The sequence below is a fragment of the Lineus longissimus genome, chromosome 13 (genome assembly GCF_910592395.1).
Source record: "Lineus longissimus chromosome 13, tnLinLong1.2, whole genome shotgun sequence".
Lineage (NCBI taxonomy): Eukaryota > Metazoa > Nemertea > Pilidiophora > Heteronemertea > Lineidae > Lineus > Lineus longissimus.
In genome coordinates, this window is record NC_088320.1 from 6,086,031 (window position 1) to 6,111,409 (window position 25,379).

Sequence of the window (25,379 nt, forward strand, 5' to 3'; positions counted from 1 at the left end):
TCCCAGTCTCCAGAGGTTGATCCTGTACCCAGACCTCAATCCTTTGGCTAACCTTGATCCTAATCTCGAACCTCGATCTTGCACCCAAGCCTCTGCATCATTCTGCTACCCTTTATCCGTTTTGAGTCCCTCCTTGTAGATGTTACAGATGGACTATTGGCAGGAGCTTGTGAGTTCCTTTGATGGTCTCGGTGACTGATATCAGTAGAGAAAGTGGATGCGGGTTGGCTTTGAGTTAAAGCTTCTTTATACATACAACAATAGTACTGATGCACTAATAGATAGTAAAGACACCTATTGGTCAGAATGTGAACATTTAGCCCACCTGGCTCTTGCCTATAGTCTCCCTTTAATATTTCAGAGTCGGACGTTGCTAAATTCCTCATCGTTTGGATTTCAGAGTCAGACATTGCCTTATAAGGAGCACTATCGCGACAAGAAGCACAAGGAACGTAAGGAGAAGGTGGAGGGCGTGCCCGGACAGATTCAGCAGGAACATTACGTGTATACCGTGCCGCAGGGCGACCAACGAGATGCTCAACAACAACAGGTGAGATAGTTGACGCAACTCTCGTCTCTTCATAGCCGATTAGTTGCGGAATGATTGAGCTCCTCTCCTGCCATCTGTGCTGGAAGTGCCATCTCTTGGCCAGGTCGTACATGGCAGACTTTTGGGGGGGGGGGCTTGCCATGTCACCTGGGTTCTGTCTAGGCGGCTTCCATGTAAGTGCCTCTCTGTGCCTCTGTAGGATATCTATGTAGAACTAACTCTGGTGTAGACCACTTTGATGTGTCTGTCATGCACCATTTTGACTTCTAGTCGAGTTTCAAATTCCACCTCATGATGTTGTCATTGACATTGGCACAATTTCCTCAAATCCACTTTGGCATAGATCTCCCGAGTTGACGTCTGAAAATTTGATGGATTCAATGACGATGAACAATGATATAAATATCAGACAAGAAGCCTCGACACTGATGAGAAAGAAAGAAAACCTTTCAGAACAATTGTGGGTGTGGGAAAATTTCAGGAAATTTACCTCAAGTCAGTGATCTTCACAGCACTAATTTTCTCTTCGCCCCGTCTGATCTAGATGATAGTCTGGAGTCCCGCGTACGCCATCACGGAGCCGACCTACGGCCGCCAAGTCAGTCAGGTCAGCAACGGACTTCGTATCCTCGTGTTTTCAATCTAGCGCCTCCTACTGTTGTTTTCTTTCACCGACTCAGAAATGTCCACTTGTCTTGTTTTAGTGACGTTTGTGTCATCATCGTTTTAAAATATCACCACGGTTTGGAAGTATTTGTTTTTAGCAACATATTTGTGTTGTCTTGACAGCTCACCAACCATTTCTGGTCTTGCTACCCCACTAAGTGAAGTGTGTTAATTGCACTAATGTGTGAGAAAATGATATTACAGTCTTCATTGTCCTTCTTGTCGAACACTTCCATCGAAGATTTACTACGAAATATGGCACTTTTTTAAAGCCTCAATCTGAGTAAACATCACTGGGCCAATAATACTCATTTACATGTTCTGCGCCAATCTAAATCTGATTTAAATCTAATGAAATTTAAATGGATAAATTTTAATCTAAACAGAATTATCACTTGTTGAATATCTCTACTGAACATTTCTGAGGAGGTTGTAGCTTATATCAGATTTTTTTGCAGCAGATTTCGTTTGTGAATCTTTCTTTTGATTTTTAGGCCCCTCGATGTCCGTCCCCTCCGATTTTAGAACTTCTGTTGCTTTCTAGATTCGTAGCTCAGCTAAATTTGAACTTTCTGATACTGTTGAGCTCCAAATTTTCACAGGCATTTTATTTTTGCAGATTTCGCAAAAATCAAAAGTCAGATAAATTTGCAGTTTGCAGTATCTGTTCCACCTTTGTTTAGAGTTATAAAATGCATGGTGTAGATAGAACAAATTAGGATGGCTTTCAAAAAGGAAGTCTTGTTTGACTAATAGGTCACATTCCTGAGAAAATCTGTTCTTTTACTTTGAAGTTTGTAGTTAGGGGCATCCTTTGGGAAAAACCAGGAGAGGAACAACTGGTTCTTCCTGATTGAACACCACCCCCCTCAGCTCCAATAAGTTTGAAGAAAAAGGACAGATGTAGATGTTGTGATATTTTCTCAGTTCTTGTGATTATTCACTTACATGTACTAAAAGATTATCTTATATCAAAGGCTTCGTCAACATTGCCCTGTATTTGTAAATTTCGCCCATACATTTCGCTTTCATTATCATTCATAATTTCCCTACGGCGCTGGTGGAACCAAAATGGTACTCAGGGTGTTGACAGTATCGTGTCTGTGAGCTCGCATCGGCTACTTTCCAAGCGGGGTTCGACTCCAAAACTGTATGCTCATCCCAACTGTCCCAACAGTAAAAACATTTGCTACTCAACATGACAAAAGCAACAAGTCATGTAAATCAAAAAAGATTGGCAATCCACAAATCGAAATTGTGTGCATCAATTGTCTGTGAATGTAATCATTTGACGTCTGCACCTTATGGATTTTGTGGCACTGGCGTATTTCGAGCTGATATGAGCCTACAATTTGCTCACCGACACCGGTCTTGTCCACCTCGTTCCACCAGCTGAAGATGTATTCAACTTGCATGGACATCCTGCACGGAAGTGTGAATAGCGGGAACCTAACTGCTTGTGGCAATCAAATAAAACGTCTGAGCGTGTCGCAAACTGACAGCAATACATGTACCATCAATAGACTTGGCCTTTTGTCAGGTATATCCATGTCATCCCCTCTCGCAAACATAGTCATTCAGAAATCATTCGACTGTTGTCAGTGTTGCCACAAACTGATGGAAGTGAGCAAAATCCTTGGTACAGATGGTTTAGGACCTTTTTACCAAGTCATGTCACTTTTTGGACCGTGTACGAAGTAATGCCACCTTTTGGACTGTGTTCAAAGTAATGCCAACTTTTGGGCTGTGTACCAAGTAATACCACCTTTTGGACTGTGTACCAAGTAATACCACCTTTTGGACTGTCTACCAGGTTATGCTACCTTTTGGACTGTGTACAAAGTAATGCCAACTTTTGGGCTGTGTACCAAGTAATACCACCTTTTGGACCATGTGCCAAGTAATGCCACTCTTTGAGGCAGTAGATACTAAATGCCGTGTTTCTGAATGACCATTGGGAGAGGGATTGTCATATTTGCATGAATAGCGCTCCTGGTCATCCCATGCTTTACTCAAACTAAAGATGCTCAGACTAACTCCACCCTCCATGAATCACTTTCCCTTTTCAGAAACATCATAAACAGTCACACAACGAAATATTTTATTCATATTCCCTCAAATTTCTGTTTTTATTTTATTTCCCTTTTATGTTGTGCTCATTTTCAGGAGTTGCGCAATCCCTCGTTAACCCCCTTACCTCCGAGACGGAACAAAAAACCACAGCATTTGCAGAAATCGAACTCGTTTAATGTAAGATTGTTACAGAGTTGTTTTTAACAGCTTCATTAATAACATGTTGGTGCGGTTTAGGAAACTAACTTGAAACGTAACCCGCTTTTGGTCTCCAATCTCATTTTAGTTTTGTTTTTGATAATCTATGGGCTGTCCCAGAAAAATGCTTTGATCCCATTTTGTCAGTTGTGTGGATTCTCGGACACCCATTAACACAAAAAAACTATTTCTTCAATGCCTCCCAATTCTCAGTTGGAGAAGTTTGTTTTGAATGGACATCAAGATACTGGTCTTGTCTAGCTTTAAACTTGTCAAATTAGACAAACCATAGAATTCACCACTTCTTCTTAAAGCACCCTTAAAGATTCATACATGTCATGTCATGTCATAGCCCCTTGATTCAACTTAAGACTAGAAAAGAAGAAGTTTCTACAGAATAACGATCTTTATCAGACTCTAAAGATGCATAGACTATGAGATACTAACAAACGTCTCAAATCATCATGGTTGTGGGATTGTGTGGGGGCAGGGGCTTTGGTTGAAACCCATATCCCTTCCTTGCTTACGAAATCTCCACCTGACCCCCAGTTTTATGTGACATTGAGCGTCCTGTTAACAACAGAAGAACATAACTGAAATGATTCAAATCTTGCCTTCCTGCATGTGGATGCTTGCATGGCTATCCTCAACAACAAAAAAGTTCCCAAATTGTCAAAATTTGTATCACAAACCCTGCTAATTTAGACTCAATTTGTCCACCAATTTAGAATCAGTTTGTCATCATTTAACAATTCAGTCCAAAATCATATGACAAGATCAAATTCTGTTGGAAACTGTAGAGTGTAAAGAATTCTGATATTGCAAATTGGTATGCATGGATAAATGATTGCCAAATTTAAATGGCCAAATAAATCCTCCAGTTTTTGCTGTTTAATTACCAATGTCTGTACGAAATCACATGTTGCATCTTGCAAGTAAGACTAACCCGAGATTAACATACTATAGTCATCTGTTAGTGTTCTCCACGGCACTTTTGTTGGGTTGGGCCATCATAAAAATCTTTCTACGGTTATCTCTTTTGCAATATTTGCCATTCTGACAAAAATCAGACCCTATAGCATTGGTTCTTGCAGCAATCTTCATGAGCCATGCTCGCTGGTGAAGATTACTGGCTGGCCTCCTAGACAAAACACGACCAATGCTCCACAAGATATTTTCCGACCCAGCAAAACTGCCCAGTGGAGACATCTGTAATCATACCTCTGTCTTTCACTCCAGCTCTCAATCTCAGAACATTCCTTTCCTTTCAATACTGTAACGAAACATTTTCGCAGCCCTTTTACTTTCGAATAATCTCGATTCAGTGGCGCCAAAGTTTTGTGGTTTACAGTAGCAGAAGACATATAATTCCTATCTATCTCCTGTTCTCTTCTTTTCTATAGGATGAAAGTTTTGTCGATTTCCATGCTCAGCTTTCTTACCAATTTGTCCACACACAGAGTCATCCATACATTCCTTATGATTGCCAATGACGCTTGCATACATATGCCAATGCCGCATTTTCATCCCACGAGGAGGTGGACTTTTGATAGATTCCTGTAGATGGCGCAGTGAGACGCGTACCTTTCCACGGCCCTTGCAAACTTTGTAACAATGACGCTAACTGCTGGCGACGTGAATGATGTCGAGCTAGCAATAGCTAACAGAGTCAGCTAACAGAGCCAACGGATAATGTCAGAAGGCAAGCGCAATAGAATGGATCTCGTATGACGTGTTTGCTTTCACAGTCATCTTACACGTGTACCTCTGTTGGAGCCCCGAGAAGGTACATGACTCACTGCGCCTCCTAGCAGATTCGATACACACTACGTCATTCATACCTGACACATCATGTACTGACACATCAGACGCAAAGTTTCCAGTTTCAGGTTCAACACACATATTAGACATCAGTCCCTGTCAGAGAAAACACCCTTCTTGTGGATCCGAGCCGTACATCGTCACAGACAACATTCATTGCTGTTGCATATTTCAACCAAATTCCGACACGAACACTGGCTGTAGTTTACTTTTGTGATATTCCAACACTGGTTCTAATCCTTTCAGTCAATAAATAGCATCTCAGTTGAATTTTCTTTTCATCGAATAGAATATACGCCATTGGTTGCCCTTATATCGGTGGCCATCTTGGGACTTTTTGGCGGCCATTTTGGATTTGACACAAAGTCCTAAACATGTACGCCTGCAATGAAAATAGCTTCAGGCTGAGGCATCCTCTGAGAAAAGCTTTGAATTTTCAAGGTCCCTGGCCTGTCTTCTCGGCCACCTAAGATACCTCTCACGCTCAGGGTGGCAGTTTGGTTTTTTTTCTTCGAGAAAATTGCTTTTGCTGACACCAGGTTTTGTATTCCATCCAAGGCTTCATCTACTCCTTCATCCTTTTGTTTAGTTAGCAAATTTGCTTGCTTCTTCCTTTAATAGTTCTTTATAGTTTATTAACCTTGTTAACTAATTTACAGTCTGTTTGTTAAGTCTTTACTTCATCATGTGTAAACCTTGATATATTGCGTTATGTTATTTGTCTAATAAATACAGGGTGTCCCAGAAAAAACGTCCCAGACATAGTTGAATTAAGAACATCCAAGTCGGAAGGGGAGATTATAAATCACTTCATCCCTCACCCTATTTTTCAAAAACACACCAAAGATAATTTGGACAATTTTCTGGAACACCCTGTATATTTTCATTGAGTTTATTTTTTGAGAAGAGAGACATCAAAATACTTGCATGATGAGATTATGATGAGATGAGATATAGTTGAATTTTGATAAATTGATAAATTTTCCCTGGTGTTAGTTTATTTCTGATTAGTTTGAAAAGAGTCGATCATTATTACTTAATAGACCGCAGACATGAATCTGAACATCGAGAAAAAAAAGCCCCCCTTGCATGCGTTATGTCATTTTCATCCTAGCATGACATGAAGATGCAGATAAATTCCAAATTAGCCTTACGGGTTAATCTTTATAAAAATATTTTAATCGTTAGTCAGTAACAAACATGTTGTAAAAATTAAAATGTGAAATTGTATGTGAACCAGTCTTTTGAGGTGGATTTGGAATTTATCTGTGAACAGACTTGCATGAGTATAAATAAATGGTCAGCTTTGGCTTAATATTTCACTGACCCACCGTCCAATGCTTATTTCAGTACAGTGTAACTTTGTCACCCTCCTTTAAAATCACGTACCATTTATCATATTTATTTCGTCTCGTATTAATGTTCACTGCAGTATCGCAAGTTGAGTGCTGACATCTTTTGGAGTTTGCTTTAAACGTGTTGAAACTAACTAGAGTAGTGTCACGGTTCTGCAAGATCAAAATATCTGTGAAAATCGTGTTTTGCTTATGTCTTTGGCACTTCTGAAATGACCTTGGTTATTTTTGCCAGAAGGACGATTCCTTTTCTTGGGGAGGTCAATCTGATTCCCGAATTGGCAACTTCTGTTTTGTGTGACCTCTGAATCTATAAAGCACCTTTAAAGGACAGACTGCCTTGGTCGTTAGGCTGTCCTTTACTAGGACCTTAGGTCCTTCTCCACAACGATATACAGAATCAGAGAAAACCTCCTCAAATGTGTCGGCACTCAACAAGACCTCACACGCTTCCCCTCGTTTATTTTTTCCATCTTTTCCGTTGTTTCGTTTTATTTGCATATCTTTGTTGTCCTCCCCCAGGGTGCTAGTGAAATGCGGGAACTGCCCTCGCCAGTCGGCACGCCGCTTTTAAGTCGGAAAAAGAATTCCTCGGTCCGTGGGCACAGCGATCGAAGTTACAGTGTAAGTTTTGATTGGTCTTTTGTTTTGACAATGCTGCAACCTCATCTGCATATACGCCTTTGCTAATTTTGCCTGGGCGCTGGTGTCAGCGGGAAAAACTGTCGAGCAGTTTGCTGGTGGTTTTGGTGTGACAGAGATAATGACTGGTTTAATCCACAGCCAGGCAATATTTTCATTGCTCATCGCAGCGATAAGTAACAAAACCCATTCACCAGTGCCTGAGCATCGCTCCCTTTCTCTGCTATTGCTGTGCCCAGGCAGGTATGCAAATAAAGAGGTGTGGTTGCTCGACTTTGGGGATGTTCATTATGGTGGTAGTTTGCCTGAATTTCCTATCGTCTTGATCAATTTTTAATGCCATGCTGGTGCCACAGCATTTACCACATTTGAATTGCTTGCCATGTACATGCCTTTCGTATTTGTTAATAGTTTTCTAAGAGATGGCCTCAAAAGTTGGTTTGGTGATTGGGATGGGGTGAGGGGGGTTCTAGAATACACAGAGCACATCAACGTACATCTGCTGTTTACCTTTTCGGTTTGGTTTGGTTTGGTTTCGATCACATTTCGCTTGAAGCATCTTGCACTTTTTGTGAGCACATTGCTTTCAGACTCAACTTTCAGATTTATTTTGAGGAGTAATTGTTTCTTTCAATTCACTTTTGATAATTTGATTTTGAATACATTTTATCAGTTTGTACAATTATCCCTTAAAAATCGCCATTCGCCATTGTGCTTTTGCCCTTGCAGTTTGCTTCCCTGCCATTGGTTGTTAAATAACCTGAATGTATTTGCTGGCTATTTCTTCCCTCCAAAGGACCGATTCAACTAGAGCGCTTTCCTGCTTTGATTGCTGCTACAGCAAAACTAATTTGATGATAAAAAAACGACCCGCTGGTGCAATATACTTCTGCTCTCCACCCGGACTAGCGGGTAATTTGAAAAACCGCTCTAGAAGTTAACAAGTCCTCAGTCATGAAGAGAGTGTGTGAAGATCAGATTTATTTCATGTGAAGCTGCTATAAGAAATTATAATCACTGGGAGTAACACTTTGGAAGAAAATGTGATTCGTTTTTTAAAGTATAAACAGCCAAAAGATATATTCAGGTTGCATTCTTTGACGTCGCTTTTCTTTTCTTTAGGTTACACCCCCCCCCCCCCCCCATCACAGTTTCCTGCTTTAACTTTACAGTCTGAGGACTAATTTTGCACAGTTCTGATCTCATAAATGAAGAAAAAAAAAAAAGTGCGAAACGTAGAGTTTGAAAATTGAAACGTATTTAATACGAGGAAATCATTGTGTGGTTTTTTCCCGATTTAGCTGAACTCATAAATGAAAACAGTTGCCACCACTGCTTTAACCTTGGAAGTGATGTCGCAGTGTCTGAAAATTTGTTTTGTCATAACGACCACACCAATACTCCAATCATTTCCGAGATTATTCCTGTGTAATTATTTGCTCCTCTGGTTCTTAGTAAGGATTTGTGATGTCTTTATCCATCTCTGGTCAATTTTATCGACAACTTTTTATTCCTTCGTTTTAGAAACAAAAACTAAAAAATCAGAATTCACGTGATATTTATCCACCAGAGGAGTGGGTGATAAAATTTGCCTACCATTGGGTAACTCATCATACGTCCGCTTGCATGATGCCCTCCCCCAGCTTCAATCAAACGCATGCCCTGTTTCACCCCCTCGTCACCCTCATTTGCTCATCATTGTACATCTGTTGCTATCCCATCACAGGCCTCCTCATCCACAGAATCGGCCAGTAATACCCCTCAGTCACAGCGCTCATACAAAGTAAGTTCCCCTGATGCATTTTCGCGTTGAGAAATTGATGAATGAAGTTTTCTGTACAGTTTTCCGTATTTCATTTTGCTACAAAATTCACCATTTTTGCTGTGTTTGAAAGAATCTTGTGTCATGTTTAAATTTGTGAATGAAACTTGTACACTTGCTTCAGGCAACGTTCCTCCAATCATTTCTTTTCATGAATCTGACAAATTTTATTTCAAGTCCAGGAAAACGCTTTGTGTATAAATGAATCGAGAAGGATAAGTTTTCATCTACTTATTTTTACAATTATCAAACGTTTACACACACGAAATGCACATGAATTCGCTCCACATTCATTTTCCACACTTTGGAAATTTCTACTTTCGAGAATGGGTTTTTTGAGCCAGCATGTTTCCTATAAAGCTTTGGTAGAATCCTTGTTAAAAGATATCATGTGCCCATGGATTTTAGGCTGCATGGCGTGATTTGTGAAGATGTTCTTCTCAGACTGGAAGGGAGGAGAAAGAACCATTGGTATAATTGGTGAAAATAAACCAACATACATGAATTCTTAGGCAGGATTGTATGGTGGGTCCATATTGTTCCATTCCGATATATCTCAATAATCTGACGAGAGTTGCCAAAAACTTGTCATGTGTTCCACAGTAGCACTTCATATTCTGTGATCCTTCTTGAAAGAACAAAGAACTCACCCAAAACTGCTCACATCTTCATCTTAACTTGTTTCATACCACATATAAACCATCCCTGTGAAATATCTCTGGCCAGTGGTCGTTAAGATTTTGTGCCGTTATCCTCCCTTGCATCATTGTTTTCATTTTGTGACGCTGGCTTCTATATCCTCCGATAGGATCGTCTGCCCGATGGTCCACTGCGGGACTTCCATATACCAGAGTATAGTCCAATAGCAAACATTCTCACCAAAGTTGGTCATTTTCGCTCGAGCCTAGTACTTGTAAGTTTGACGGGTCACAAAAGGTGTCGCCAGGTTCGACAATCCAGCAAATAATGAACCAATATCTATAAGATATGTTGGCTTGAAAGGGACCATACATTTAGTTTTACAATTTGAATTGAACGTTTCCACTATGTTGCATTTTCAGTCTCTCTTGCTGAAGTTTTACCTTCTGTTTTCATTGACCTAATTTGCATGCTGACTGCATAAATTATGCAGATCGAGGGACATTTGCATGCTGACTTAAAGCTCATCTCTCTTGATCTGTCCATTACCTGTAAACCATCAAATGACAGGTCTTTAAAAAGTTAGAAATATCAAGGTGATTTTGTAAAGGACCTGGCGACACCTATGAAGAGACAAGGTATTATCCGCATGGCGTGCTTTGACGGCTGTTTGTACCTCATGGCAATGGCTTCCAGTCCTTTCTCTTCTCAATGGTCTATTGTTCTGTATTGTAAAGTTTTGCGATGAATTATTCAGGATTTCAGGAAGGTCCATCTGTATGCAAAATGTATTCTTCATTGGTGTTCGAGTACCAGTGGCATACCTTCCTCGTTGGTGTTCCACTGGACTACCAGTTGTGCTGGCCAGTGGTGTTTCCAGTTGGAATCTAGTGGGAACCAGTTGAAGCCATTGCTTCAAACCCAATGGTAACCAGTGGTAATTTGAATGTGTCACACCTCTGTTACCACTGGGTTTATATGGATAACCACTGACGCTCCACTGGGTTTATACTGAGAACCTCTGAAGCTGTACTGGGTTTACATACCATGGTTATCACTGGACCTGAAGGTCTGAATTGGAGTTTGCACATCAAGGTAGCCAGTGGAGTCCAGTGGGAAGCATGCAGCAGGTGGCCAAAGAGACCAATGGTCTTCCAGTGGTAACCAGTGGGGTGTAGGGATCCACTCAAATGTGGTGAGGGGGTTGATGAATATGTTGATTTTGAAAACACAGTGGGACAGAGAGGGAGAAGTCAAAAGTTGGTCATCGGCATTCTGTAATACCAGAATTAGATTAGTCTTAACACCGTCTTGTATAAATACTACTTCTACGTGGTGTACAACTTTCGTTCTCTATCTGTATATTCTCTCCATATGCGAAGATCTTCTCTCTCAATATCGTCTTTGTCTCCGTTCTTTATACCTTTGCTTGACATTCTTGTACTGTGGTAGAATTCGTGGTCCTGTGAATCAGTCGCCAGCTTCTTCTAGATCATGTCAAATAAAATGTCGAAAAATGCAAAAACAGAATGTATTGAACCTTTCCTAGAATTTTTCCAATTTTTTTCCCAAGTATTTTGTATATTTTTTATCAGGCATTTCTTCAGTTTCTTCGAATTTGTACTTTTGAAAAGCATTTATTTCAATGTATGTGTGATTACAGGTCTGTCAAAATTTGTCTGTTACGGTTTTAAAACTTTTGTAGGAAATTAGTTTTATTTATCGGATCTTTCACTGCAGTTTTTGTCTTGTTTTTCATTGCAGTGTTGTTGATTCAGTGTCCAATTCATCTTTAAGTTTTCGATCTTGATTAGATTTCAAGAGTTGTGATAAGTTGTCTTTCGCCTAGTCTTCTCATTTCGATGATTTGCCTATCAATACTGGAGGTCAGCCTAATTAAACATAGTGTCCTGAACATGAAGACGAGTTTTAGAACTCTTGATGTAGTATAGATTTCCCCAGCAGCTTCAGGGGGTGTATGGAAAAGGAAATATGATACCCTGGACGGGAGTTTGAAGTGTTGCCTGGATAATTTCATTGATTGAAGGACTTTTCGATTTTGCAGAAGGAACGCTTTGGAAACGGATACTCATTTAACTAAATTTTTAGGCTTTTGCTTTGCTTCGATTTAAGGACTGAAGGCGTGGTCAACAATATTTCTCTATAACAGCGAAGATTTCTGTAAATTCCATATCCACGGATACCCCAGATATAAGTTCCTACCTCCGAGGTTTTGAGAACTTATCACTTTTCAGTTACCAGATTGATTTCCAAGAGAAACTACGATTTTGTAAACATGCCACGTGGCGCATCATTTTGACAAGTGTTCCTATTTGGCCGGAAAACCAACAACCTTCAGTCCTGTAGGCGGAACCCCGACCGCTGCTTACTGCTTTCCATGTCACTAATTCCTAATGCGTGTCTTTTTTTCCGGACAGGACAAACAGCCTTCGGAGGGCAAGGACCTACCCACGCCCAGTAGTACGCCGACGCAAAGCCGAAAAAACCGACGGCGGTCTAATCTCTTTACAGTGAGTACTACACATGCAACCTCGTCCCGGTGTCATACGCATGAAATCAACCTTGCAACGTAATGTTCAACGTCTCGTTTTCACTTTTCCGCCATTTTTACGTGTCTTTTTCTGATTTTCCTCCTTTTTACGTCGCGATATTTCCTGTAGTAGTGATTTTCTCTTCTCCTGCAGTTGTGCCTTGTGTCGCGTGCACGAAATCTTCGACCAATATCCCAGGGTAAAACTGAAAGTCAGTTTTGAAACGTTTTTTTTTTCTTCTCCCATTCCTTGAGCTCAGGCTTTATTGATGGGTTGTAAATCATATTTCTAGGTTGAAAGCTCTGCAGACTCTGTGTACCAAAGTACTCCAATCTATAAAAACTTACCACCCCAGCCCTTATTATCAGGAAAGTTAGCCCTGTTTCCTCCAAGATTGTAAATACACTGTGGAAAAGAAGAGCCATGTAAATTTACTCGGCACTCTCAAAGTGGTATTTTGAGTTGGTTTGTGCAAAAGTGTACAGCCTCCCTTCAACCCTTCTGGATGTGTGTACACATTCCTCCTTCTCTTTTGGATTGGCTTCAAGGTTAATTGAGATTTCGTCAGGTCTGTTGAAAAATGTGGTTATTCTCCTCTCTGTCATTAGAATCCTCTCCAAATCTGGAACCTTTCGTATATTTTTGATTGATTTAGTTCTCCTGTTCTGATCTCGAACATTTTGATTTTGGCTGAAAATAGTGTTGTGTGTACACTTTCCCCCTTTTCATTTTTGGATCCATTTCGGCTGTCGTACACTTTTCTAAAAATGTATTTTGGTAGAATTTTATATTTAAAGTCGATTGTAAATTGAACACCGACAATCGATATAACTTGCACCTTGGATTTGAAAGTTGTTGAAGTATCTTGTTCTTGTTTGACCTTCTGGCAGTTTTGTTTTGTAAAATCAGGGAAAGTAACTAAAAAGTCAAATCAAATCACTTATTCAATATCCTCACGTCATTCCATTTCTTGATATTTTCATTAGAACCCCTTCCACGGAGCCGTCCCTTATACCCCAAACCCCCCTCCCCCCACACGTAATAGCGCTTGGTTCATTTCAGTTTCCGCGACCCGGTTTAGATGCCCAGGTTTCTGTCGACGGTAAAACCCACCAAGATAAGGTACCACGAGAGTTTAGTGTGACTCTTTGTTACAAGGCACTGCTGTAGTATTCACTTATATGAGGCTATACTGTAAACCCTAGTATTTCTGCCAACCTAATTTGATTCCATTGATTCCTTGTCTTGTCTAGTACCAGTAACAGCACCATTAGATTGATGATTTGGACCACTTTTAAAGGTTACGTGGATTCCTTGAGAAATAACTGGAATAACCAAAATATTAGGCTCGCAAAAACAAAGGGTTTACAGTGTACAAGTCTATAATTTGCACAGTGGTGTTCAAATTGATATATCGGCTGGTTACGTGCCTCGATAGATTCACTGGAATCTTTTATCAAAAGAATTTTCTAGGGGTCAACGGGTCAAGTACCTTCGCCCCTCAATTTCACCAGGTGTGTAGGATTGCAGAGAGTCTGCTGTGGCCTGGAGCCAGTATATTAGTTCGAGACACCACCGTGGTTTGAGGCATGCTAAGTTGATCCCAGATGTGTGACTGCTAAAATGGCTATTGGTCAATAACGATATCAATTGTATGAAGTAGTTTGTGATGGGCTACTCCTTGGCTGAATATGTAGTAACTTGGGCTACGGGGACAGCCCATATTGGTGCCCAGCCACATTGGTAGGCAGTAAATACTTCAATAAAAACTTGTGCAGAAGAAGAAAAAATGACAAAGAGTATTATAAAGCAAATTGGGCATTCACATTGTTTGATATTGGAAAAAAACAGTTAAAATATGCATGTATCGTGAAATTGTTTTTGAATGTCCATTTTATAGTCAACATCTCGTGATTAACTATAACATGTGTGAGTTTGGAAGCATTGAGATGTATTGTCATTGAGGTTAGTGAGACAATCAAGTAAACAAACCAATGACATTGTATTGCCAATCTTCCAGCTACTGTGAATCGCAAAATCTTGACGTCGTTTTATTTTTTGTTGATTTCGCGAAAAACTGAGACTCGCAATAAATAAAGATTGCAAAAATGATTTTCTTATTGGAAAAAACGAGAGAAAGAATGCATGATGTGAAAAAATAAAACATTTACAAATTGCGAAAATGCAAAGGCGTGAAAATTTTGAAGTTTACGGTTCTTCTGTCAACCTAATTTGAAGTTTACTGAGTCATTTGAGGCTGAACTTTTTATATTGGTTTAAAAAGAACTTCTTTCCTGACAAAATTTTCAAGCCTGACTGTACATGGTAAACTTCGAATAAACTCTCTGTACTAAACCCAAAGTTCCACTTCCCAGTTTCAGATCTCTACAGTCATTTCCAAGTGTTCCCCTCCTCCTTTTCTAATCCTTTGTCTCTTTTATGCCTTATTTTCATTGGTCCTTCCTTCGTATTAGCTGTGCAAAATAACATGCTAGAAGAATCAGACAACGGAATGCCAGTCCACTCATCACTAACTCAGCTGCAGTTGGGTTTTCCTCGAGTAAATCAAAAGTTCCGGGCCCAATTACCCTTGAAAGTGTTTGGGAGGGGTTCACATTGTGAGAGAAAATATGGGAAAAATATAGAATTGATTTGAATTAAGATCAGTCAGAAAATGGTATTTTCAGGAATTTCTGACCAAGGGTGTTACTTTGACATTTGGATATCAACATGAAGGTGCATGTTTCTTCATCTATCCGGTAGATGATGCTGTTTTCTTTGTATGTGTCTTCCTACAAACTTATTCTGTCTTAACAGCAACTTTGTTCACCCCATTCCTTATTATCTTCATAGCTGTAGAAAATATATGGTTACAGTCTGTCGTAGAATTCAAGTGTTCCAGCGGTTTGGATTTACAAATGGACAATGCACTTTGGAAAGTTGCAATCCACAGACTACTTTGACATGTTTGAAGTAGAATCAATCTGTTGAAAATTTGCATAGTCTTTCATTCACCTAAAGATGTCGCTGAAGTAGATTTGAGGAATTCGCTTTGTCGAGCGTTGTCTTGTCGTCTAGCTAGGCCTTTGTACGCTCAACAAAACATCCTACTACATGTAGCTTTAATAATGTTAGAAATTTTCCACAAAGTCATCTCGCATCACTCTGTGTGGTAGTCATGTTTTAATGATGATCTCAATTGTCTGCACAGTTCATGACGCGTTCAAAAAGATTATGAAAGAAGCTACGTTGTTCCCTCCTGAGTTGTGGTTCGACATGATATCTTGACAAAAGCGCTCATTCTGCCTTTGTTGTCCATCAACTGTTATCGTTTGTAAAGTCACCCACCACTCGGTTTGTTAACAATAGATTTGTTTTGGTGTTTCTTGTAAAAAGTGCATGTGCGTGATTGTCTCTCTCAATTCTTGGTGCGTTCTTGATACTATCCACTTCGATTGAAATATGTAAAACATGTGTTTCCCCCATTAAGTTATGTTAACTGAGAGGTTCACTAGCATGATCACGGAAACGAACAACTTTCCTAAATCCTGTTAAATTGACTCTTCAGTTGAATTCTAATGCTCAGTTCAAGTCTAATTCAGAAACTAACAAAGAGTATCTTGCAGTAGTGCATCCTTCCTTTTGATCTCTGAATATGGTAAAGGTCATTGTGAACCAATGTTCTGGTTTGTCAATTGTTAATAATGGCCCCTACCAAAGACTAAAGTAGATTTAGCAACAACTCTAGAGGACTATTTCTCAACCAGAGGAAACTTTATTCATTCAAATCACTCGTGCAAAAAAGTCAGGAGGCAAGAATCTTTTTCAGGTCAGACAAATTTCAGAAAAGGAACGATTCCACTTTTTTTCAATTCGCAAATGTTACCTCTCTCTACTTGCAGCAAAAGAAGGGTGAAGAAGAAAAAGTAAAAGAAAAGGGCGCGACTGTGCAGAAAAACGGGTCAGACTCGCTTGGCTCGGGTCGGTCTATACCGATCAAACAGGGTTACTTATACAAACGATCAACCAAGTTAGTTAATAAAGAATGGAAGAAGAAGTATGTCACGTTACTGGATAACGGGAAGTTGACGTATCATCCTAATTTACACGTGAGTAGTTTTAAGAAAAGATGGTCGATGTTGGGCCAGGTCTATCGTTTGGACCCTGACTCTCTTGTTCTGAGGGCTTGGTTTGCAAGCCAAGTAGGTTTGTATGAAATCGGTCAGGTAGTTTTGGAGAGCAGGTATGCTGAACTGCAAAATTGCTCTTGTGTTTCCAGTAACCATACTTCAGATATTGCTATCATTTTGGTACAAGGTCATCTCGTGATCCTGACCTTCTTGTGACCGTTCATAAATGACCTTGAAGCCTTTCGAATGACCTCGACCTTCGTTCCAGGATTACATGGATGACCAAAAGGGGAAGGAGATCTCACTTATCCGCACGACAGTTAAAATCCCAGGAATGTTAAAACCGCGCTGTGCGACGAAGATGGGCATGTCGACCAACGGCCTGCTCAAAACTCAGCTAAATGACCTCTCTAGCAGAGAAGGTAGGAAGAATGGTATTGCACTCATTTTACACTTCTCACCAGTCGTCATGTTGTTTCGACGTTTTAAAGTTGGCTGGTTTTCTGGAGAGTTTGTCAATTTGTGGTTTGTGGAATTGATGCCGTATTGGGAGTACTGCTTGTCTCATCAAACAAAGCAAAGGTTGAGCTGTAGCCCGAAACTGGGGTGTTTTGCTGCAGTTTTGCACAAAGTGGCATCTCCATCCTGGGTGGTGTTTTTGGGGAGGCGACCAGTACCACCGGTGAGGTATATCAATTCCTATTCTAAAACACCATAAACTAAACCTTCACACATCATCATCATCATCATCATCATCATCATCATCATCATAAAAGGTGATTACCAAGCCTCTCCAAAAAGCCAGTTTTACTAAAATGCTGTGCTAATAAATGTTAGAAAGCTTCTGCATTTTTAATTTGCATGATTTATCAATTAAAATTATTGGTGTCAGACGTTGCCTTCTGAATCCAAATGCTACTTGTCTGATTTTACTTTTCATTTTGTCGCTTAAGTTCAATTTTGCTTGCGTGGAAGACTTTGGCTAACCAGTTTTCATGTCTGCCATATTTTCAGTTCGCGTAGATTCAGTCACATTTCCAAGTTGATTTGCAGATATCGCTGTTGATTTGTGCAAAGTCTGGTAGGGTAGAGGTGTAATCTGAAAATGTCAACTTGAACCAAGCAAACAACTGGATTCATTTGTGATTTTGTGTTGCTTAGAATGATTATTTCCAACCTTCGTGCTGCTCAGACCCTTATTTCCCCAAACACCTTTAATTAGATAAGATTTCAGTTAGTACTTGGCCGGTGGTATCCCTAGACTCGTAAGCTGTCACGACATCAGTTTCTTGATTCCATATCGACATTTGTGTATGCGTCAACCCTCAATGCAATCATGAAATTGGATGAAAGTGATCCACATCAACATATGTGTATGTGGGCAACCACGTTTCCATCATTCAACCAGTTTACACCCAGAAATTGGCCTGATTTGGTCCAACCTTGCCAGAATTTTTAGTGTCGTCATGAAGTCATGAATTTGGATGAAGTTGATCCACATAAGCATGCGGGCTGCCCCGCTTCCATCATTCAACCTGTATACACCCAGAAACCGGTCAGACTTATCCCTACATTACCAGACCTTCTACCCGCCCCACTGGTAACAGTGCGCCCACTAAGTTCCTTAATATACCACAAGGTGGTGCCACTATGTGATAATTTTCATTCCTTTCAGGCCGGGAAGATTCATTAGTCATTTCAAATACCTCCGTCACACCAGGTAAAAAAAACACGCACCCAATTCAAAACCGTTCAAGAAATATTTAGACACTTTTTGATAATTTTTTGACACGACACAACTTTGCAATTCTCCTTTCATCCTAGATAGCGCCTGCTTCTATTTCACCAAATATTTACTACGTTCTAACTTTGGTAGTCTTTCCTCTGGTTTTGAATATTGTTTACGAGATTTTGAGCATTTTTCTGAGAAATTGTCAAATGTGCTGTATACCCCCGCCCCTGCCCCACCTCGCTTGTTTTATATTTTGTTGCATTTTATCGAGCACTTTTAGAATTGGCAAGGCTTTTTTTCCTCCCAATCAATCCAGCTCCTTCCTGTCTGTATCAGGGAGTTGCACCGAACCAAGGAATTAAACACCACGGAGGAAAGAAGGGTTCCTTCAAACTGACTTGTATCAGCGAATTCAGATTACCTTTGCCAGCTCTGAAAGTGTCCCCCCTGTATTTGCTACGCTTTAGTTGCCTAGTTGGTTGTAGTATTTCAGTGTTCCTGTGGGTGCTTGGTTGTTTATTCTACAAGACTGTCACTACTTCACTGTAACGGAAGTATATTCCTGTTGCCAAATGCACATTACTTCAAAGTTGAAGTAATGTGTTTCTGCAGTTGCTGATTTCAAGATAAGGATTCAGGAAGCCTTGTATTTGTATTGTTGTTCAGTTCCATGTTGTGCCTATACAACATGTGAACATATTTTATTAGTTAATAGGAACGTCCCATTATTGCCTAAAATATCCAATATGATTAACATTATCATCATCGATAGTCAGTTTTGACAGTCTTGCAGAAGTTGCGTTATGTTCAGGAGATTTCCCAAAAAAAGGCAATCTTAAATTTACCATTTGTGCTATTCACCTCGCTGTGGTTCCATCCTGATTTTGGTGGAAGAGAAAGAAGTAAGACAACTTAACACCAGTAGTATTTTGAACTCGGCAAACCACTGCCTCTATAGTTATGGTGGCACACTGGCCCAGTGGATGTTTGCTCCATAAACCTTGTTGCCTGCAGTAGTTTGCCTGCGAAATTGCCATGTGGTTTGCTTAATGTTTCAATGATTCATCGTAGTCACAACGGCAATGACAGCTTTTAGTATTTATTATTTTCAACTGATCTTTTTTCGTGTTTAATTCCAACTGCCTCTGAATATTTCCTCATAAATCCAAAAACTGAAAAAGAGCTATTACTTAAAAACTTCTTGTACATGTTCATGGAGTTTTAAGGCAGCGTCGTCATCCCATTTATCACTGAACTTCTTTTGGAGCTTTCCTTTCACTAAAAACATTTTGCTCTGTCAAAACCACATAACATGGGTAGTCATTTTGAAGCTTTCCAATGGCGACATTATCGTATTGATCAATTGTTCATGATGCTTCGAGTTTGAAACTCCTTGAATCTTTGAAGGAAATATTCAGAGATCTGCCTCAAGTTATGCATGTATGTTGTCTTGTAGCTTTCAATGTTGTCCATTTTCTTTCTCCTGAAGCGAACCTGCATGTCGAATTACAACGTCGGTTTGAACAGATACATCTATATTCTGACGAGACCGGTATGTAAATCATGTGATTAAAACTTTGATTTTGATTGGTCGAGGCTTAGCCAATCCAGATGGCTCATAGTTTCAGTGAAATCGTTCCCTCATTTTCTTGGGGTCTGATATGATCTCCTAGCAACTTGGGACTGACGTTCCACTGGTAACAACTTGGTATACTGCCAGAAACCTAATGTCCAGGGAACACAGGACTGGAACTCTGGTAGAATCACAAGTTTGGGGTTCCGACGATTCCAAGCTGAGGAAGACTACAAATTGTAGTCCATGTCTAGAGGTCTGCCGGTGACTCGTAAACACACAGCTTGCTCAGTTGCAGTCAACTGGAAAACTACAGACATACCACTTGACTGGTCCCGTAAAGTGGGGTGAAATTGACCCCGTGGGGTGAAGTTGCCCCGAGCTAAACTATGATACGCTGTAAGTGTAGCCCACTAAGTTATCTTTTTGTACACCGATTCAGTGGAACCATGTTTGGTTCAAGATGTAAGGTGGAAAATGTGTGGGACAATTTCATCCCACTCTGGGGCAATGTCACCCCATCTTATAATATTAGTTGACTTAAAAATGGGAACCCTTATAAACTGTGAGCCCTGGATCAATTGGCTAAATGACTTTCGAATCTCACTCAAATAGTAAAACAGTAACTCAGAAGTATTTAGCGTTTCTTCCGGATTCTGGATTTGGGACCATAATCAATCTGTAACTATTGGGTGTTGGCTTATTCCGTTTCTTGGTATAAAAAAGTAACAAAGAACAGTGCCAAACTGAAAAAATCATGCACCTTTACTCAAAAGTATTCTGTTTCATGAACTTTGATATTTCTTGGAACAGATAGCTATGCGGCAATGATGCACGAACTTTTAGCTCACTGATATCAACTTAAGATTAGGAAAGTTGTCAACATTTTCTTGGTGATTGCACAATTTTGCGTTTGGCTACTGTTCACTATTCATAACCTGGCTTGTTTATTTTTGGTGACATTGTTGTCTTCTATCCAGTACAAATCTACAACCCAACTATGCAGATTATCGCACTTCCTCAATAAAATTCCCATTTCCTTCCTAGTATTCCCATTCCCTGAATCATAATGTCATTTTTTGGTTCTGTTGAAAGAATTACTATGATCAACAAATGAATCTTTGAAAGTTCTTTATGCTGGACATGAATGTAGTCGAGATGCTCAAGTGAATTAAATGAAAATTTAAATGCATCCACCATTGAGAAAATGGAAGAAGAGGAAATGCATCCATTGCTTTAGATGCTATCTAGATGACTGATGTAAATCTTTCGCCTTAGTTATTGCTTGGAAAAGATTTGCAGCCACTAATCAGTTTCCTCAAAATCTCATCAAGCGATGCAATTAGACATAATGGCTGCTATCAGGCGAAGTTTGGGATTTTAATCTAGAATCCAAACTTTTGGCCACCTCCGTGCTAACTAAAATAAAAGCATGTCTTCATATAAGCGAGTAATTATCTTACATATATCATTCGTTGATGTCAGATGTCAGGTTCTCTTGTTGGCCACCATGCGGCAGCACCAGTAACTCAAACTAACGTTCATTCTGTTTCATGCTTGGTTCATCGTCATCTTCCACACACTCTGGCGGATTGTAACACCTCTTGTTCATCGTGGTAAGCACAGTTTCTCGCGTGACGCTGATCACACGTGTTCATGAGATTACTTGATCAAACCGGTTACAAGCCACAGTAGTCTTGCTGGAAATCTTTCTCCCGAGGCGTCTGAGGTTGACTTTCCATAGAGTTCTGTTCATCCCTCAATTTCATCAGCCAAAATGGATTTCAGCGAGGCTACTTTTGCCTGTAGAGGTGTGGTTAATCTTATGAACACGTGTGCTGATGATTTAACACATTCACCATCGGTGGTCAGGTGTCGTACCAGATTTTGAGATGCTAAAATTTTTGGGCAGTTTTGCGTGAGTTAAGGAGCAACAGTTAAATTGTTGAAAGCAGACGTTGTAGTTCACTTCAACTCTGCACTAATCATCCTGGAATATTCTTTTTTTAAAGAAGAATCTGACGGTGAATGTGTTAAAATACTGACCTTGGATCATATTATTAACCTTTGAAAAAGACTTTTGATGAGATTTCCTGCAAGGAAGATATACATGTATCTCGTCGCAAGGAGAATGATTCGTAATTCATGCATTTAAAAGATTGATCAACTTGGTGACGCAGCATCTAAAATAACAACATCAAGTAAAACCTGATAACAGCTTAAAGTATCAGTGGCCATAGATTTGTAAAGTCATTGGTAGAGCAGTGTCCAGTTCGTACTCTATTCCCGGAGCATAGCTCTGCTGCTTACTTCCCCCTGAAATTATTCCAAGAGCTCTGCTCTGCATTTTACTTCATTCGAAGAGCACTGCTCTGCTTCTTGCTCCACTGTGCTCATAATTTTATTCCTAGGGCACTGCTCTGCTATTATCTTTATTCACCGAGCCCTGCTCCTAAATTCTTCTGCTCCTAATTATTAGTGCCGTTAGAGTACCCTTGGTGATGTCACCTATTGTCTGTCTTACCCTGCTGTGGTGATGACATTATATTTTGTGATTTGGCCTTCTCTTCATGATGTTTATACGTCGACTCAGCTTTTGTAATGGTATTTGGTGGTTGGTCTTTACATCTTTGATGTGGCAGTTTGCAACTTTGACTATCGGAAGTTAATCGTCAAATTGTCAGACCATGTTCTTTTTCTTTGTCGAAAAAAAAATAACATTTAGGCATTTCTGATTTCGCCTTGACCAGCGCACATCCAGAATGCATTGTTGTGATAACTTTATATATACACAATACCCAGTTTAAAGACTGGAATGACTTTAAACACTGCATCACCAGAGGTGCTGCCATTGATGCGTCTGTTGTGCTGCAAGAACTGAGGTTTTATTCCTTAGATGTAGACGTCTCAACAGTTTTGTCGAAATGAGGAACTTTATATCCAAAAGGTCGTGTAAGTAGTAAGCGGGCCAATACAGTACAGAACCTTTGTGGATGAAATTGACATGGGCTGGAAATCGATTGAGTGTTGGACTGTTAACTACTGCCACCCACCGGCAAAAAGTCCCTGTTGGTATTCAAACATCGACATGAATTCATCTTCGTTGCAGGCGACTTGGAAATGGCGTTACTACAAGTAGGACAAAATAGCGCTGGCGTAGTCAACTCAAAAATAGAAACGCCCAATGTGAAAAAGCGGCACAGACGAGCGAAAAGTAGCGGGCCTAAAAACGATGCTAGTCAAGTTGGTGATGGTGAGTAGATAAGTTAAGATGATATCTTCTGTTGGGTAATTGTTTGGAAACTAGGTCACTTCATTGATGCAGCTGTCAATGTGAACCCTGTACTCCCCCTGTTCAGGGAACAACTTCAAATTGACGGCGATTGCTGGGGAGCTCCAAACTGTTCTATACTGACTCCTTGCTGTTGACCAATTAAGAACATCATGATGATGAATTGTCTATACCGTGGACTGATCGAAATTAAACGGCAACCAATGAAAGGTTGTGAAATGACTGTTTGATCCTTGTTTTTCCAACCCTGTCCGTTTGTATTTCAGATGACGATGATTACGAATTCATCATCGTCTCGTTAGATAATAAATCGTGGCATTTCGAGGCGTCAAGTCACGAGGAGCGGGAGGAATGGGTTTCGGCCGTGGAACAACAAATTTTATGTTCGTTACAAGCTTGTGAAAGTGGAAAGTCAAAGGTAATGGACGATCTTGTCGGGTGGAAATTGAAATATTATTGGCAATACGCCAGTGTATATACTTTAGAAGCTGCAGTGATATATGTATACTCTCCCTGTACTTAAGATAGGCTATTTTAAACCTGGTGGATAAGTTAAGATACGATTCTCAGTCAGTTGGTGAACTGATTCTCATGGGTTGAGATAAATGTCAAGGATGTCAGATTTATATCTACGATTATTTTTCAGAGTCGAAGCAATACGTTGACCGACCCGTCAGCCGTACAGGCGATACGGAGTGTCCGTGGCAACCAAAATTGTTGTGACTGTGATGCTCCCAGTAAGTATTCTAACAAGTTAACTTATTTGGCTCCCATGATTGATGACATTTAAAGAGTATACATTGTATTATAACGTGTGTATTTATTCTTATGTTATTTCTTCTTCAGATCCTGACTGGGCTAGCTTGAACCTTGGTGCTTTAATCTGTATAGAATGCTCAGGAATTCACCGAAACCTAGGAACACATCTATCTCGGGTTAGGTCGTTAGATTTAGATGAGTGGCCGTGAGTACTTTCATAACATCAGCTTCTTCTTTCTCGTTTTCTTCATCTTCTTCAGTGTTCGTTCTGCCCTCAGAGGTGTTATTCCGTTCCATTTCCACTTTACTGGTACATCGTTTACCTCCTGAGGTTCAATTCACTGTTACGCCCTCTTTATTTCAGTCCTGAACTAGTAGCGGTAATGACATGCATAGGAAACACGTTAGCTAACAGCGTCTGGGAGGCGGCACCCAAAAACCGTATGAAACCTTCGCCCTCGTCGCCGCGGGAAGAAAAAGAGATTTATATCCGCGCGAAATACGACAAAAAAGAATGGTTGCCGCCATTGCCATATCGCGATATCCCAGCGGGACAGGTAAGGACCGAACCGGGCGTGGCACAGGTATTTATCAACTTTCCTATCTTCTCTTACGGGATTACGGCTCAAAGTTTCATCGGCTGCACACGCTCCACAGGTATGGCTTAGCGCTTTGGATCAAGCGGGATTCCCATCGAAATGCTATAAGATATATTTGTTGAAAGCATCGAAAGAAAATTTATTGCTGAAAATCTCAAAATCGACGGAATTGCAGTCATCGTTTTGTGGATTTTGTTGTTTTTTAGTAGGTTTTGAAAGTTCTAAGTATCGTTGAAAGATGTTGACACTTTCAGTAGCTTAGTTCTCCGGCCTGTTCAGATTGTTATTTTCATGGAGAGAAAACTTTTTATGCTTTCATTCGTTCGTGATGGGAATCCTCCTTATCCTCAAGACTACGAAAAGTTTAAAAAAATACTTTCTTTGGATGAAAAAAAGTTAAGAGTGAGCCACCAAGTAACGCATTTTCCCTGACCTCCACGCAATAAAACATATTCCTTGTCCTTGTTAAAAATACAGACCAAACATCTCATCAACTTCTCTCTTTTCTATCATCATCGACTCCTGGTCCCATCCCATAACACATTCTATTTGCATTCACAAAATAAGTCTTTCCAATATATCTTAAAACCAAGTTGAACTTGTTTTCCGATCAGTATTTATAGTCTGTCTTCATCAAATAATCTCTCTTCAACATGAAATATCAGCGTCATATCCTCATGTCATTTTGTGCGGCAAGTCTCTGACGTTGTTTTGTACAATCTGTGACCGTCGGTGATGACTATCAATTGCTCTGTGAATGTTACAGTGGTTTCAGTAGTAATCTGTCCATTGAACTACAGTAGAACCTCTCGAGACTGACTAGTGCTGTCCTTAATAGAGAGGTGTCCTGAGTAAAGAGGTCAAATTGAATTGAAACAACCAATTTGGGACCAAAATTAGTGTCCTTAATAGAGAGGTTTTTCTTAATAGAGAGGTTGTCCCAATAGAGAGGTGTCCGCTAAGGGAGGTTCCACTG

At 40.1% G+C, this 25,379-nt stretch overlaps 1 protein-coding gene across 30 annotated transcripts in view; it reads left to right on the plus strand.

Moving 5' to 3' along the window:
- LOC135497971 (arf-GAP with GTPase, ANK repeat and PH domain-containing protein 1-like) overlaps positions 1-25,379 on the plus strand; it is an 81,111-nt gene that overhangs the window by 46,637 nt on the left and 9,095 nt on the right. For 6 of the 30 annotated variants that reach the window (XM_064788041.1, XM_064788042.1, XM_064788048.1 and 3 more), the window contains exons 8-23: positions 362-550; positions 1,095-1,157; positions 3,383-3,466; positions 7,186-7,287; positions 9,032-9,088; positions 12,205-12,297; positions 13,381-13,440; positions 16,221-16,427; positions 16,717-16,882; positions 18,124-18,168; positions 19,670-19,732; positions 22,863-23,006; positions 23,312-23,463; positions 23,692-23,782; positions 23,892-24,009; positions 24,169-24,388. In XM_064788041.1, the coding sequence (XP_064644111.1) occupies positions 362-550; positions 1,095-1,157; positions 3,383-3,466; positions 7,186-7,287; positions 9,032-9,088; positions 12,205-12,297; positions 13,381-13,440; positions 16,221-16,427; positions 16,717-16,882; positions 18,124-18,168; positions 19,670-19,732; positions 22,863-23,006; positions 23,312-23,463; positions 23,692-23,782; positions 23,892-24,009; positions 24,169-24,388 (1,854 nt within the window). The remainder of the gene's footprint in view (positions 1-361; positions 551-1,094; positions 1,158-3,382; positions 3,467-7,185; positions 7,288-9,031; positions 9,089-12,204; positions 12,298-13,380; positions 13,441-16,220; positions 16,428-16,716; positions 16,883-18,123; positions 18,169-19,669; positions 19,733-22,862; positions 23,007-23,311; positions 23,464-23,691; positions 23,783-23,891; positions 24,010-24,168; positions 24,389-25,379) is intronic. The other 24 variants (XM_064788047.1, XM_064788050.1, XM_064788045.1 and 21 more) reach the window with 23 other exon arrangements.